The 15,153-nt window shown below is 39.4% G+C and overlaps 1 protein-coding gene across 8 annotated transcripts in view; it reads right to left on the reverse strand.

Moving 5' to 3' along the window:
* TNRC6B (trinucleotide repeat containing adaptor 6B) overlaps positions 1-15,153 on the reverse strand; it is a 126,030-nt gene that overhangs the window by 75,202 nt on the left and 35,675 nt on the right. For 6 of the 8 annotated variants that reach the window (XM_065742941.1, XM_065742934.1, XM_065742933.1 and 3 more), the window contains one exon: positions 12,929-12,996. The exons of the other annotated variants lie outside the window; for them this stretch is intronic. In XM_065742941.1, the coding sequence (XP_065599013.1) occupies positions 12,929-12,996 (68 nt within the window). The remainder of the gene's footprint in view (positions 1-12,928; positions 12,997-15,153) is intronic. 8 annotated transcript variants of the gene reach the window in all.

Here is a 15,153-nt window from a genome sequence, read left to right on the forward strand (position 1 = left end):
CAGCTGCTATGACAGCATCATTCCCAGGCAGATGTTTCCCACGCAGTCCCACCTCTCCTCAAGCCCCAGAGGTGGAAGGCAATAGGCTCCAAATCCAGACCATACCAAGGGTGTGGTAAGGCGGTCCAGTCAAGGCTGGCAATGTGCTGAAGTCAGAGCAGGAGAAAGGATGTCAGAGAAAGGTTGTCTTCTTCTCTGGCCTGACTCCACATGGCCATGGGCCTGTTTTACCTTGCCTTGTTTGTCTTCATGAGGAGTTGTGGATCCCACCGACAAGGTGAAAACCACCTATGTTTTGTTTCCATGGGAAACAACTTCTGGATTCCTTTTTTAATATAAATATCCAACCAAGGCAACAACTTCTGCATACATTGCAAGCTTTCTGATGCCAACAGCACTGTTAAGAGCTAGTGTTCTAATGTTATATCCTTGTTTATACTACGTTCCCTGATCGCAAACACTTCATTTCTAAGCACCTTCCATCTGAGGATCCCACCAGCTGAGGCAGCAGGAGAATGGTTTTTAAATTCACATCAAGCTGCATTTTGGTTCTAGATACAGACACACCTTCTAGGTGATCTTTGGATACGAAACCATTGAATTAGGCGTCAGCTTTATGTATACGGGGATGCTCCAGTGTCCAGCACATGAACTGGGATATCAACCACACTCTCTAGCAGTCACCTGAAGGACTGCAGGTCCCAGCTGACCTGCAGATCTTCACGCTGTTTTAAAAGGATTCAGGTTCATTCAGCTCTTATGCAAAACTCCCTGTCTGCAGGGCTGCCATGTTGTTTTAGCTCAAAGCCTTACAGTTAGATGCGACCTTGCTTATTTTGAAGGCTGCACTCTCACCATCCTACAACAGTCCTCCCATCTGTGTTGCCCATACTACTTGTGGTGACAAATTTAAAACTTATTTATTCCCCTACTAAGTTCTTCATAGCTGATGTAATGGAAGTGAAAACGTCAAGTCAGCTGAGGGCATAATATTTGAGGTTTCTGCCGAGGAAATTAACAAGTTTCTCATAGCACAAACGGCTTCTCACCAACTTTTTTCTGTTAGTGAATAATTTGTTTCCGAGAGTATCCGAGAGGCAAATTCCAAAGTGAACTGAGGCTCACAGGCCCTCCATCCCACTGCAGCTCATCAGCTCAATTTCCCCACACCAACAAAGAAAGCGGGTGCTTTGACAGAGGCAGGAAGAGTGGTCACCGCAGGATCAACTGACCTGGATTACTGTGCTTGTGAGCGCCAAGTGCAGCTTGTTCACCTCAAGTGGACGGGATTTAGAAAGGTCACTTTGTCTTTCCCGAGATGAAGTTAAAAGCATGCAACTCTGAGAGGAGGGATATGTACGCACATAGTTGCAATATGTCTAATAATAAAAAAGCAAGCAGAAAAACACTGAATTGAAGGAACAGAATAACAGGTCTTAACTATTCCTTGAGTGCTCTAATATATGCCACATGATTTATTTCAAGAAAACAACTTATAACATCAGGTTAAAAATCAGGATTCCAAAGCATCTTGCTTCCTATATTTGGTAGATGTCTGTGTGAAGTTCCTAGCTGCTCTGTCCTGGATATCCAATAATTCAGATCACATTCAATTATTTTCTCCAAACAGAGATACCGAATCCCTAGCTGTTCTGAAAAGAAAGACAATAACTAAAACTGGCTGTATCAACTATCAGCTTTCTTTCTTCTTTTTGAAGTCTTCAAAGCAACGGCGCACAAGCCATTGTTCAAGAGATGGCCTCCCCTCTGTAGGAGTTCAGACTTTGAAGTGTCCGAGCATTCTTCAAGGACAAAATACTCATTCCTAAGGAAAACTATATATTCTTTTCCTCCCCCAACTTCAGGGAGCAGTGAGATATATGCAGAATTGTGAAACTACAGTGAGCAGGTGTTTTATTTCTGTTTATTTAAACTACAGTAGCCAAAGCATAAAGCAGCTTCTTTCTATGCAGAAAAATACTTTGACTGAAAGTAATCAACATAGGAAAAGCCTGCATGGTTTGTGAAAAGATTACAACTGCTTGTTGCGTGCCATGCACAAAGGCACTTATCACCAAATTTTAGGAACACAGTATCCAACTTTAGTATGCAGAATTTATATTACAGCAGTGGTTTGGAACCACAGTAAAAATCAGATCTTTTTTCTTGCCAGGGACAAAAGAAGAGTGAAAGACACAAAAAGTTCACAGCACATTAAGTTTAAAAACAATCCATTACCTCAAGGCCAAGACAAAGTTTTGAATCTATACATTAATGGAGTGTTCACAGAAGGGTAACTTCGAAGACAAACTTCATTCAGAAAATTTTGCTCACACCCACGTTTCCACCTAAATTTTTCCTTAACCTGCAACAGTACTTTCCCTTGCTGTTCAGCCTACAAATAGCTATGCCTCCACTTGTTCGAGCTCCTTGAATGTCCTTTCCCAAGTGGAGAAGGATAAAGCCTTCTATCTTCCTTTTAACAAAGTTGTTCAGTGAACAATAGAAGTAAAAACTCATTTCCTACCAGTCTCTGTCACACATCGCTGAATCTCTGCCACACTAATCCCAGCTTCCTGAACATCCAGCTATCCTTTGATGCCAAGGTCCCACCAGTACACCAGTCCCATGCAGACTGCTTCTGCACCTCCTGCAGCACTCCAAACACAGGCAAAAGATAGCATCTGCTGCAGTTCATCTCGAAGCACGTATTATGATGATGATGAGCTATCAACAGACATAGCCAGAAAATATAATCGCTTGCTCTGTTCCGAAGCCCTCCTTTTAGTAGGAAATTAACTTCCATCTCTTTTCTAGGCAATCACCGATGTTTAACATGCTGGTAATTGTAAATATATTGTCATTTCTTAGTCCTCCTGCTCCCTTGAGCCAAACTAGACAAGAAGCTTCAAACTTACTCGGAAAGCTACATACATACAAAGCAAATTGCAAATCACATGAGACTTAATGACAGGAAACAAAACAACAAGCTCCCCAAATCTTCAGTCAAGTCTACAAACGCCAAGTGAGTTTTTTTGGAAGTTGCAGAAATCACTTACACACATATCCTCGCCAACTACGGGAGCATTCTCCACTAACACAAAATGCAAGGAAACCTGCACGGATGAGTATTCTGAGACTTTAGATAATTCATTAACGTCCCCCTGTACTATCTTCTCAGCAGCTCCTCGACTTTGGAGATTGTAATTCCCTCCTAATGGGCGTCCACCCTCAGTTTCTGAATTGTACAAACTGAAGACAACTATGAAATATTAAAAGTGCATCAGTTTTATCCAATTCTATCTATGCTAGGGAAAAAAATAATAAAGATTATACTTTTTTTTTCCTCAAGTATGAACAGATGTTCAGGGAAATAATATAGACTATCACTCCATCCATATACACAGCAAGCTGTTGCTTTCTAATTGTTGTTTACAACATGGGAATTACCGTGCCAGTTAGAGGATTGATTGAACTGACCTTCCATCAACAATAGCTGTTACTGTGCATCTCAAAAGAAGCAATAAACTCACTGGTTATATGCTTCCCTCCCCTCTGTTTAAGGCCAGAAGCTTCAAATGGAATTGCAGCAAACATTAAGGTTAAAATATTTAAGGAAAAACCTAACTTTCTCAACTATAAACACTTCACCACAACAGGACCTCTTCCTTATATGGATCCTTCAGATATATCTCCTCTGAAATTCAATATATCCTATTTACTTCAGCGACTGAGCTAATGTCTGTGCAAAGCAGATTTCTCACAAGTATTTATGGACATCTCACAAAAGATTTTTGGAATGAAAGCATTAGTCTTATTCTAGACCTTGCACTCCTTTCTTTCTTCCTAGACTCGAAAGGAAGGCGTGCTGCACTTCAATTTTTGTAGGTACTTTTTTATTTATGGTAAGACAGATCAGTACTTCTCAACGAATTGTTCTAACTTGTTTTGAGTTTTCGTGTGGGGAGTTCAGTCACTGGCCCGGAAACCTCTGAGCAAAGGAATTTCTGGCATCTTGGTTCCAACTGGCACCAACCCATTTTCCTTTGTTCGCATTAAAGGAACCACAATACGATAAGAAAGAATATATTTTAAAAAATATTCATAACAATTCAAAGCGAACACACACTCAGGATTACTGTAGGAAAAGATTTCCTCAATATGACTCATTTTTCTAGTGAAAAGAATTATTTATTTTAGTTAAATACTGTAAACTGATCTTTTCAAGCAAGTTGAATATCTTTCCTGAGTAATTTGCCTTCATGTACAGCCCTCTGGTTTGAAACGTTAGAAGTAACAGCTAGCTACCCCTAAAGAAAATTCTACAAGCTCTGCTGCTGTCAAATACTCAGATGCATACACCAACTTAACGCAAACTAGAATGAGCCCTAAACATGACTAAGTTATGTGCAAAGAATTCAGCAAATCTATCAAGGTAGGAGTAAGAGAAATCCTACCAGCTCACCAGATAACAGCATGACAGAGGGGCGATGCACTTGAAGAGTTCCAAAGTACCTCTGTAAACAAGTTTTCAGTTCACACCACCTAGACCTCAGGAAGCAGTACTTTTAGTCATACAGTGAGACCTATGTCCACTTTACTTCCATGAGGAGCATATTTTACAGTAGTGGATGGTCACTTCCTAAAGGGTCTAGATAGGTTCAGCAACTTGCAACCAAGTTCATGCCAAGATCATTTAACATATTTTTATCCTACTTCTCATTTATAGCATCTGTACAGCACAGTGGACAGTCACCAAAATTTCTGTTTACTGAACACAGGAAACAACAGGAGAATACAAAACCCATTAGCCCCCCCCTTTTTTTTTTCCTTCTCTCCATATGCTTGAAATGAATATTCAGTCATTCATCTGGGTGTACGTACAAAGAATACAGGAGACGTGAAGAATGTATTTATCCTTTGGAGAGAACGTGAAAGAAATTCTTTCAGGACCGTAATTCACAAACATTTATGATGCCAATGGCTTGCTCTGAGAGGCCAGGATGTGAATCCTCACTAAAATTGAGTGGCACCAGCTTGGTGTAGCTACATCTTTTTTCACAACTATACAATCACGCTAGTAATAGACAGCTATGATGCTAGTAATATTGAGAATATAAAGATGGAGCTCAGAATTATTCTTAACACTTAGAGAACAGCAAGGAAAATTATTTAAGTCTGCTGTTAATATTTGTGTATTCAGCGTCTGTAGCAGGTTACACTAAATTTTAAAGAATGAATACAAAGTGATTACAACTTTTAATTTACTAACATTTTTCCTACTGTAAATTAATTAATTTTTAAAAAACGAGCCAATTTTCAATAAGCTTCATCATTAATAAATTCAAATACAATTATATGAGGTTATATTCACGCTATACACCTTTACTACTGATTTGAAAAGGTAAAGCTAAGCAACTTGACTGATCACTAACATTTTAGCTAAAACCAGAGCTTGTTTACAAACTAAGCCACTTTTTCCTCAGCAGTAAATACCTCTACATGCAGAAAGACTTTTGTCTTTTTTTTACTGTTTTTTACTGTTCAGTCCAACAACAAACCATTCAAAAAAATCAATGCATCGACTGGAAACTGAAAAGCAGAATTCCTTCCCCCCCTTCTATTTTACAAGCATATTGGAAGACAATATCTTCTCTTTCAAAAAGTGTTAAAATATGCATTTATGTATATTAACCAGAAATAATACGTTCAATTTATTAATGGAAAAAACTGATTTTGTTTAATGAACTTTTAAGCATGCTTTCCAGGGATTTCCTTGTCTAAACACAGGATGCTACTAAATGTTTTATTCTTATTACTCTTTATGACAGTTATAAAAAGAGGAACAGTAGTAGGGAGAATGAGCAAGAAATCAAACTGTCCTCAAGTTTCTTTAAATCATTTTTCCTGCTCACCTAAAGTAAGATACTTCATAGTAAGTGGTCTTCCATGTAAAGGCAGGAGATAAATCACAAATGGAGTATTTAGTAGTTATTCCTTCATCTATGTCTTTTCATGTAACGTTTAATACAGACCATAAACTTTAAGTTTGTACATCATAAGCGGTTGTTTGAGAAGGTCGGGGTAAGAACAAGAAAAAAAAGGGTCAAACCTATTGAGATTTATGTTTTTACTAAAGATAGAAACAAAGAAGGATCACAGATCAACCTGGAAGCAACTTATCTCACTCTTGTGTAAGATGTCGCCCAGCAGTTTCTGTCTAAGAGCAATGTACAGCTGAAAAGAGAGCCATTTCCAGCCATCCATACAAATGATGCATCCGAAGGCAGTTACCTCGGGCAGCTTCTGAGAAGTGCCTGCTTAGGAGAGGGAGGGGCAACAGCCACTCAGCAACCAAACCAGAAAGACCGCTTGAACAATGAACGAGATGTTAATGCAGTGTCCCGTCGGTAGTCCTTAACAAGGAGGAGAGAGCATGGGGTGGAGGTGATGCTTGAATGAAGAGGCTCCGGGATTGTAGGAGTTTGGTCAGTATACAAATGCTCGCGGCTTCGAAGTACAATCAGCTGTTTAAGACGGTGGTAAATCCGAATTTTTGCTAGAAATTACAACTACAACTAAATGATTAGAGAAATTAATAGCGTCGTTGGTGTCAATGCAATATCGACTCTGGGAAACCGCGTTTATAAATCAGCGAATTGGAACAGAAATGTACTTTTTTCTTGTTTTGGAAAGACTACACATACAAAAAAGTCTCTTGGTCAGACAAGACTGCAAGTTCAGAAGCAGGTTTTGTGCCCTTCCTACGCAGGACAAATACAGACCTTGGAAAAAACAACAAACCAGGCTGCTCTTACCAGAAGACATCTGGAAGAAAGCACTACAAAATCCCAGGGAAAAGAAGCATCATACTGTTCAAATGTAGAATGCATACTGTCCACAAATCTTTTCCTCTCTCCACATTAGCAGCAGTGCAGGATAAACACATGTGAATTTCCCTTCAGATTCAACATTTTTCTGTGTGATCTCAATTGTTTCTTTTTCCTCAGTCCTCTAGTTTTCAATTATCCACATACTTAGAAAATGCTTGCAGAATGACACTATGCTAATGGTGGAGGTTATAGCTGAGGTAGATGGAAAGCTGGTATCTCTTCATGACAAAATAAGACATGCTACGCTAAATGTTTTGCTGCCTCCTAATATAAGATTTGACAGAAAAATGAGTGAGTAGGTGAAACGAGGTGTCTTAAAAACATTAAATGACAATTGAAAACATTTTCAAACATTTTAAAGACTAGCTTGCAGAAGTGAATACCTAATTTAAATGATTTTTGCATAGAATATTCAGACTAGAGTTTTCCTGGGGATTAGTTCCTGTCTGAGCTCTAATTGTAGGTACAAAAAGATGAAAAAAATAACCAGAACATTAAACTAATAAAATACGGAACAGAACTGATGAATCTCTTGGCACTTAAAATACTAAAGTCTAATGTATGAATTCTGCATGTTTTTGCTGGTCACACTGTTTAGAACTATGTATCTTGAGAAGTGCAAGCCAGCCTTTACAACATTATTAACTTACCAGTCTTATGGCTAAAACATAGCTGCTCTACAGCCCCAGAACTCACTGCTGTCTCATCCATTGCTGCCCACTGAATTGCACAACAAAGGGCTATGTTTTTCTGTGCTTCAGGCTCTCTCCCCTTACACACACACACAGGTAGAGATGCAAGCTTGTCCTGCTGCTCCATTGCAGGGAGTAAAAATGGACTTCTACAATGTGAAGCTGATGAAAGTATACCTGAATTTCAGTTGGATGGGCTACTCAGTTTTCACCTCGAGCCTTAGTTTCATGGTCTCCTGCCCTCCCATATACTTTTAAATTTTGAATGAAGTAATGCTGAGGGAGTTGGCAGAAGTGATTGCTGAGCCGCTGTGTATCATCTTTGAGAGATCCTGGAGAATGGGAGAGGTGCCTGAAGACCGGACGGTAGCCAACATGATTCCAGTCTTCAAAAGGACAAGGATGAGGATCCTGGTAACTACAGGCCAGTCAGCCTCACCTCCGTCCCTGGAAAGGTGATGGCACAGTTTGTTCTGGATGCCATCTCCAGGCAGTTGGAAGAAGAGAGAGTTATCAGGAGTAGTCAGCATGGGTTCACCAGGGGGAGGTCATGCTCAACCAACTTGGTGGCCTTCTATGATGTCATTACTGCTGGGTGGATGAGGGGAGAGCAGTGCACGTAGTCTACCTTGATTTCAGCAACACATTTGACACTATCTCCCACAGTATCTTTATAACAAAGTCGAGGAGGTGTAGGATAGATGAGTGAATGGTGAGGTGGGTTGAAAACTGGCTGACTTGAAGATTTCAGAGGGTTGTGATCAGTGGCACAGAGTCCAGTTGGAGGCCTGTACTTAACAGCGTTCCTCAGGGGTCGGTGCTGGGTGCGGTCCTGTTCAACATCTTCATCAGTGACCTTGGTGAGGGGATAGAGTCCACCTTCAGCAAGTTTGCTGATGACACAAAGCTGGGAGGAACGATTGACACACCATAAGGCTGTGCTGCCTTTCAGCAAGACCTGGACAGGCCAGAGAGTTGGGCAGAAAGAAACCAGATGAGGTTTAACAAGAGCAAGTATAGAGTCTTGCTCCTAGGGAGGAATAACTGCATGCACCGGTACAGGTTGAGGGATGACCTGCTGGAGAGGAGCTCTGAGGAGAGGGACCTGGGTATCCTGGTGGATAACAAGCTGGCTCCAATCTGAATGACTTATATTCACATTGGAAATAACTAGTCCAAAAACCCTGTACACAATCGACAAGGGTTGCTCCAAAAGTAATACGTCCTATTTATTATATTGGCTTGTGACATCAGAGATGTTGGTGATATGGTCTTGTCACCAACATTCCATTACATTTTGCTGCCATGTGACAGTGAGCAGCAGAGGGGCAGTCTTGACAAAACAACATCTGACGTGGAAGTGCAGATGAAGCAAAGGTGTGTCACTGAACTCCTCCATGTGGAAAAAACTCTACTCATCAATATTCACTACACTTGCTGAACGTTCATGGAGACCACACAGTGGATTTGAGCGCAGTAAGACAGCGGGTGATGCATTTCAGCAGTGGTCACAGCCATGTGAAAGACAAACTGTGTTCCGGATGGCTGTGCACAGCTGTTACCCCATGAAACGAAGAGCCTCTCGATCAGCTCATTGGCACAGCTCAGTGGATTATTACCAAAAAACTGCGTTCGGAGCTGAATATTGGCTTCAGTGCACTGGAAATGGTGGCGGCAATGTTCAAATATTGCAACATTTGAGCCACATAGGTCTCACCAAGGCTCACAGTGTATGCAAGCTTCTCAGGACCTACTGAACCAACACAAGGCTGAAGGTGACAGCTTTCCAGAGCATGTCATTACCAATGACGAGATGTGGTATCTCCACTATGAGCAGGAGTCAAAACAGCAGTCCATGTAGTGGTCATGTGAATTCCACACAGAAGAATAAGCTCAAGACGTGGTTCTCAGAAGGTAAAGTGATGTGCACTTTCTTTTAAGATAGGAAAGGGGTGGTCCTTCTGGATTTCCTGGAACCCATAAAAACTATAACCTCCAACCACTACCTCACAACACTAACAAAGCAGAAAGCATAAACTTGCATATTGCAGCCAGAGAAGAAGACAACACCAGACCTCATACCAGACTGTGAAACACACTGACAATCTTGGCAGGACCATCCTACCATACCCCCCTAACAGTCTGGACTAGGTGTCTTCTGACTGCCACTTGTTCAGGCTGAGGAAAGGTGGACTGCACGGGAAACAGCAATAATGCTGTCATAACAGCTGTGAAACCATGGGTCACCTCTGCTAGTGCAGATTTTTATGAGCACAGCATACAGGCTCTTGTTCATTGCTGGCAAAAATGCAGAGCTAACAGTGGTGAATATGTTGAAAAACAGCATTTTTGTAGCTGAGAATTTGCTCTGTGAAATAGTGTTATTTTGCTTTTTGTATCTTTAATACAGCAAATACAAGAATCCTCAATACAGCAAATAGTGAGATTATACCACTTTTTTTTAAAGATAGCAGGCTTTTGCAGTGTCAAGTTTTCATCCCTGACTCAAATTGTGCTGAAATAGTCTACTGCATTTCTGAAATAAAGTGCTTGAACTCACCCATAGATGTCAGCTCCTTGTAGCCCACTATACAGCTGTGATTTTGCAAAGGAAATTTCACACTAAACCACAGCTAGTTTAAAACTATTGCTTGCACTGACCATTTCTCAGAAGTGCCTTTTTATTTCTGTTTTCTTCATTGCCAATTCAAATCTTATTTGAATCCATTGGAATGCAGTTAAATATTAAAAATTTTCTGGGTTTGCCTAAGGTTAACACTTGCTGACTCCTCCAGCACTCTGATGCAAGTTAATTCCCTCACAGGTCTGTTGCTGAAAATGATCTTCTCAATATAATGTCAGTAGAGTTACCCACATGAAAGGCAATTCAATTAACACGGTCAGCTTTTCAGGAAAGAAATTAAAGCACTCAAAACAACAACAAAAAATCCATCTGCACAACTGTAGAGGGAGTAAACTATGAAGTCTGATGAACAGCTGGAAAGGGAAGGACTTGTCTTTATCTAGTGTATGCATGACTGTAGCAAACATCTGACTCACATTCAAACTTACGATCTATTTCTTCTCACTAATAAGCTTTGAGTTCAATTCAAACCAAGCAGGAAGACACCACTGAATATACACACATGGAGAACTACAGAAACATCTCTGGAGATGATTAATCCCACCCTTTTCTCAAAGTCGGCCTAACTACAACAGGTTGCTTACACTTGCATCCAGCTGGGTTTTGAGTATCTTGCAGCACTACTTCTCTGGGCAGTCTATTCCATTGCTTGACAACCCCCACAGTTTTGGGGATTTTTTTTCCTTTCTTGATTGCAATTTTCTATATATCAAGTTGTCTTTGCTGCTTCTTGCTTCACCAGGCAGCACAGAGAAATGTCTGCAATCCCATCAGGTATCTATCTATACACATGGATTAATTCACCTGACTCCAAACCTTCTAATCTCTCAATGAAACAGTACCAGACCTCAGCTTTTCCTCATTTTCAGTTGCTCTGGCCCCTCTGTGTCCCATTATAGACCCAACTCCAGGATGTCCAACTAATACTTAATGGAAGTTACTTTCAACATCACTTCCAAGAGTTAAGCTCCATCTTGGCAGGCAATTTTTGTCAGGTAGATGAAAATTTGAGACGGTTGGTAGAAAAAGATTTAAGTGACCAATTTAAACTCAAAAGCTGTACCCACAATATAATATTCCTAGCATTATGCTACAACTACACAAAATTATTTTCATCTCATAGCAATATTACTGAAACTGCACTCTAAGACTTCTATCAATTTACTATTTGATACACAAAAATATAAATGTATTAGTTAAGAAAAAAATAAAAACAAAACAAAACCAACAAATTACTTGTGCCAGTCACTAATCTCATTCTCTTTCCAATAACTATAGTTTTGGAGAATAGAGCAATTGTAAGGCACTTGGAAAAGCTCTAACTAGAAATCAGGTCAACTGTGAAATAACCATAGCTTCCACTTGCACCTAAAATAAGACAGCAAATAAAAGGCTAGGATAAATCCAGTACAACATCTCTTAAATACTCACTGTAACAACAGGTACTATTGTATAAGTAAGTAATTCAGAAGAGCAGAAATGTATCTCCCGCTCTTTAAATTTTACTCCTGTGCTGATTTCTTTCTGGAACTTTCTGAAAGTTTCTACTTTTCTACTTCAATAAGCTTTGTAACTCTTGGTACCACAGTAAGTTGGGCAGTCTGAATAGAAAGAAATAGCAGCAATTACTTTGAGAAGTTTGGCTCACTTCCATGGTGGAAAGAATGTGCACGCTCAGCATTAGAACTTCCCCAAGCTCATCTTGGCTACCTCAGAAAGATTTTCTTACTGTTGCAGAGGCAGTTAACTTACAGTCAATAGCTGATCTGAAAGGTAAGGAAGACCTTCAAGTTGAGTCAAATCCCAACCTTTCTGCAACAAGCATACAGCTGACTAAAGAGACAAAAGAATTCCTGTTCATGATGTGACATCCCACTGGGCACACTGGGAGGGCGGGGGTGTTGATTAAAGATTTGTGCTGTGGATTTCCTAAAGATAATCCTTTTGCTTGTTTCAAAAGGTATGTCAGGGAAAACATTTAATTGTGATACCAACATTAAATTACCATTGTATTAGTCGAAGGAAAGAATACAGAATTCAGTCATTACTGGAATAAGCATTTAGGGCAAAGCTCTGCTCTTTTGCTCCTGGATTTCAGTCTCAAGTCATTGGAAACACCGTTTTCTCCATGCATTTTGCTAATAGAAACCTGTCATTTCTTCCTCTCATCAAGCTTTTTTCCTTAAAACATGAAGTACCTGGATCTTAAATTGTTCATCCTTGAGAAAGCATTTTGTTTACAATTTCATCTCCTTTCACATACCACATTTTAATTCATTAAGACTTGCATTTCAGAGACAACCAATCTACTATTTGCACGACAAGAGAAAGGCCCTAGCTCTAGCATATTTCAAATTACTTCCCCAAAGAGAAATATATAAATGTTTAATGTACAAATTTTAATTTAAAAAATAAAAAGTGGAATTTACTACCTGAGCGCTAAACATCCAGAACAATTCTCTTTCACAACAAATTCTGATTTACCTTCTGAAATTGCAAAGCATATTTCTGTGCTTTTAAATTTAAGGCAAGGCAACGTCCTGATTTTCAGCCACTATCCACTATTAAATACGGGTATTTAAAGAACCAAAGGGGCGGGCACTAAACAACCAACAAATGCTCCCAGCACATTTAAACAAGAGTGCTTCACACCATTTACTACGATGGTAAGGCCCTTTTTAAATAAACGTGTGACTCACTGTTTGTTTTCTTCACCAGGAGGTGGAGTCTTGCCATGCCCCTCCATTACAAAATCCTCATGTTCCATCTGCAAAGGCAAGCATTGCAGGTCAGAAATTGGTGGAGCAAAAAGCACATCACCTGAAGTGGCTCTTTTCCATATGCAACAACTTAAAGCAGCCACTTTATCAGAGCGACTGGTCCAGAACAGACCATGTAGTTTCTTAGCAACATATGTTCATCTCTATCCCAATTGCTATGGTATCATTTTCTTGTACAATTCTCAGAAAATCTTACAAGTGAAGAAGGATCTAGTGGCTACAGCAGAAGACTTATCAGTCATTTTACCTGCATCCTAAATCTTGATCTGTTACGGAAGTCCTTCATTATTCTGAGTAAGTATGACTTCTATGGCTTCTTCCTTGTGTATAAAGAATTAAAAAAAAAAAAAAAAGCAAAACAAGCAAAACCACATTTGTCAAAACACAGTCTCTCTCTCTCTCAAAAAAAAAAAAAAACCCTTGTTTTCTTTTTCTTGTAGAAAACCTAATTAACTACAGATAGAAACTGCTGCGAAATCAGACTATTTCTTGTAAATATATATATATATATGAAAAAGACTTTCACTGCACACATCCAGTTTAGTTAGCAGGGTAAAAATGAGGCCTAAGGGAACCTCAAATAAATGCTGTTCCAATGACAACATAAGGTAGGCATTTCCTTTGGCTCACATGATAAAAGATTCCAAGGGCACTAAGGAAGTTTTCTGTTTAATTGTTTGCTTTTTAAATACAATTTTAGCCTACATTTTCAGTAATTTTTTCTCCGAGAAAGAGGAATTGCATTGAATTTGTTCATTAATTATGCACACTTCTGTTTAATTACTTCATTCAGCCAGCAGCTCTTGCAAAGGTAACAGAATATTCTTTCTACAGAAATTTGACACATGCACTTAGTATTTTATAGAAACATCCAGGCATAGTTAGCAGTGCTCTGCTTTATATGAAATCAGCAAGCAGGCCACAATGCTTCAACAAGCTATACAAGAAATAAAGCAAATAAATCACGATCACACACGAACCTATGTTACACTACAAACAGAAAGTAAAGGACAGCATTATTCTGTCTGTAAACAGAACATAATTGAGCTACTCCTTTAAGGATGAAAACATCAACAAACACACACGCACACAAAGAAAACAAACCACAAACCAACCAACAGCCACTACCCTAGCCCTTCCCTAGTGTCCCTCCCCTAAGAAGAGATAACTTCTGCTCATCTCTATCTTGATCACTGACAAGTAACAAATACTGACAAAAAAACATTATCTGCATGGTGTCATCTAACAAGGATAACAGGAATTACACTTTTCTCCTGCACAGACACAGCACTAAGTAAACACCAACTGAACTGAGAAACTGACAACTATATGCTGGTAACAACATCCAGAAGACAGTCAAACAAGTAAGCGTAGGGTAATTTCACATTTGCAAACATGTACCCATGCAACCCATAATCAAAACAATAATTCTGTTCTAAAGCACAGTTTGAAAGCTAAAAAAGAAACGTGTAAACAACTTGCAAAAATTTTGTGGACGACTTGCACTTTTATGCAGGTATTCCCACCACAACTAACACATAAAAATCTGCTTGTACCGCAGCCTACACTTGCTTCTCAAGATTTCTAACATCTGCTCTCAAACTGTCAGGTGAAAGGTATTCCAACAGTTGAATCGTTGCTAATTAAAAATAAATAAATAAATTGGATAACTGTGATAACAGATTTGTGGTGGCACACCAAAACAGGATGGTTCTGACAGTGAGGGCAAAGTGGTTGGTAAGACTTTTACACAACGCAAAATTCAGAGGTATTCCTGCCTAAGTTATTCTGTTGAGTATATTCTATGTTCAGCTGAGTTGAGGAATGCCTCTTGTTGGTAGGAAAGGAATACAATTCACATGAATGGTAAGCAAGGGAATGCTCTATGGGCAATACCAGAACGAAGGATGAAATATAACGTTTGGGAGTAAAGGAGAATGATATACAGCACATGCAATGCTAAACTGACAAGGCTCCCACATCACACAGAAAAGAAGAAACTGTAAACATTCAGGTATAAAAATAGGAAGATTTTAAAGCCAACAACAATTTCAAAAGGGACAGGAATTTTAGTTGATCATAAACAAGAAATCTGAATGAGAACTCGAGCATTAGATCGCCACCAAAACAATGCAACTGCCAAA

This window comes from Cyrtonyx montezumae, unplaced genomic scaffold, assembly GCF_038088225.1.
Source record: "Cyrtonyx montezumae isolate F1298 unplaced genomic scaffold, pur_monq_1.0 scaffold_3, whole genome shotgun sequence".
NCBI lineage: Eukaryota > Metazoa > Chordata > Aves > Galliformes > Odontophoridae > Cyrtonyx > Cyrtonyx montezumae.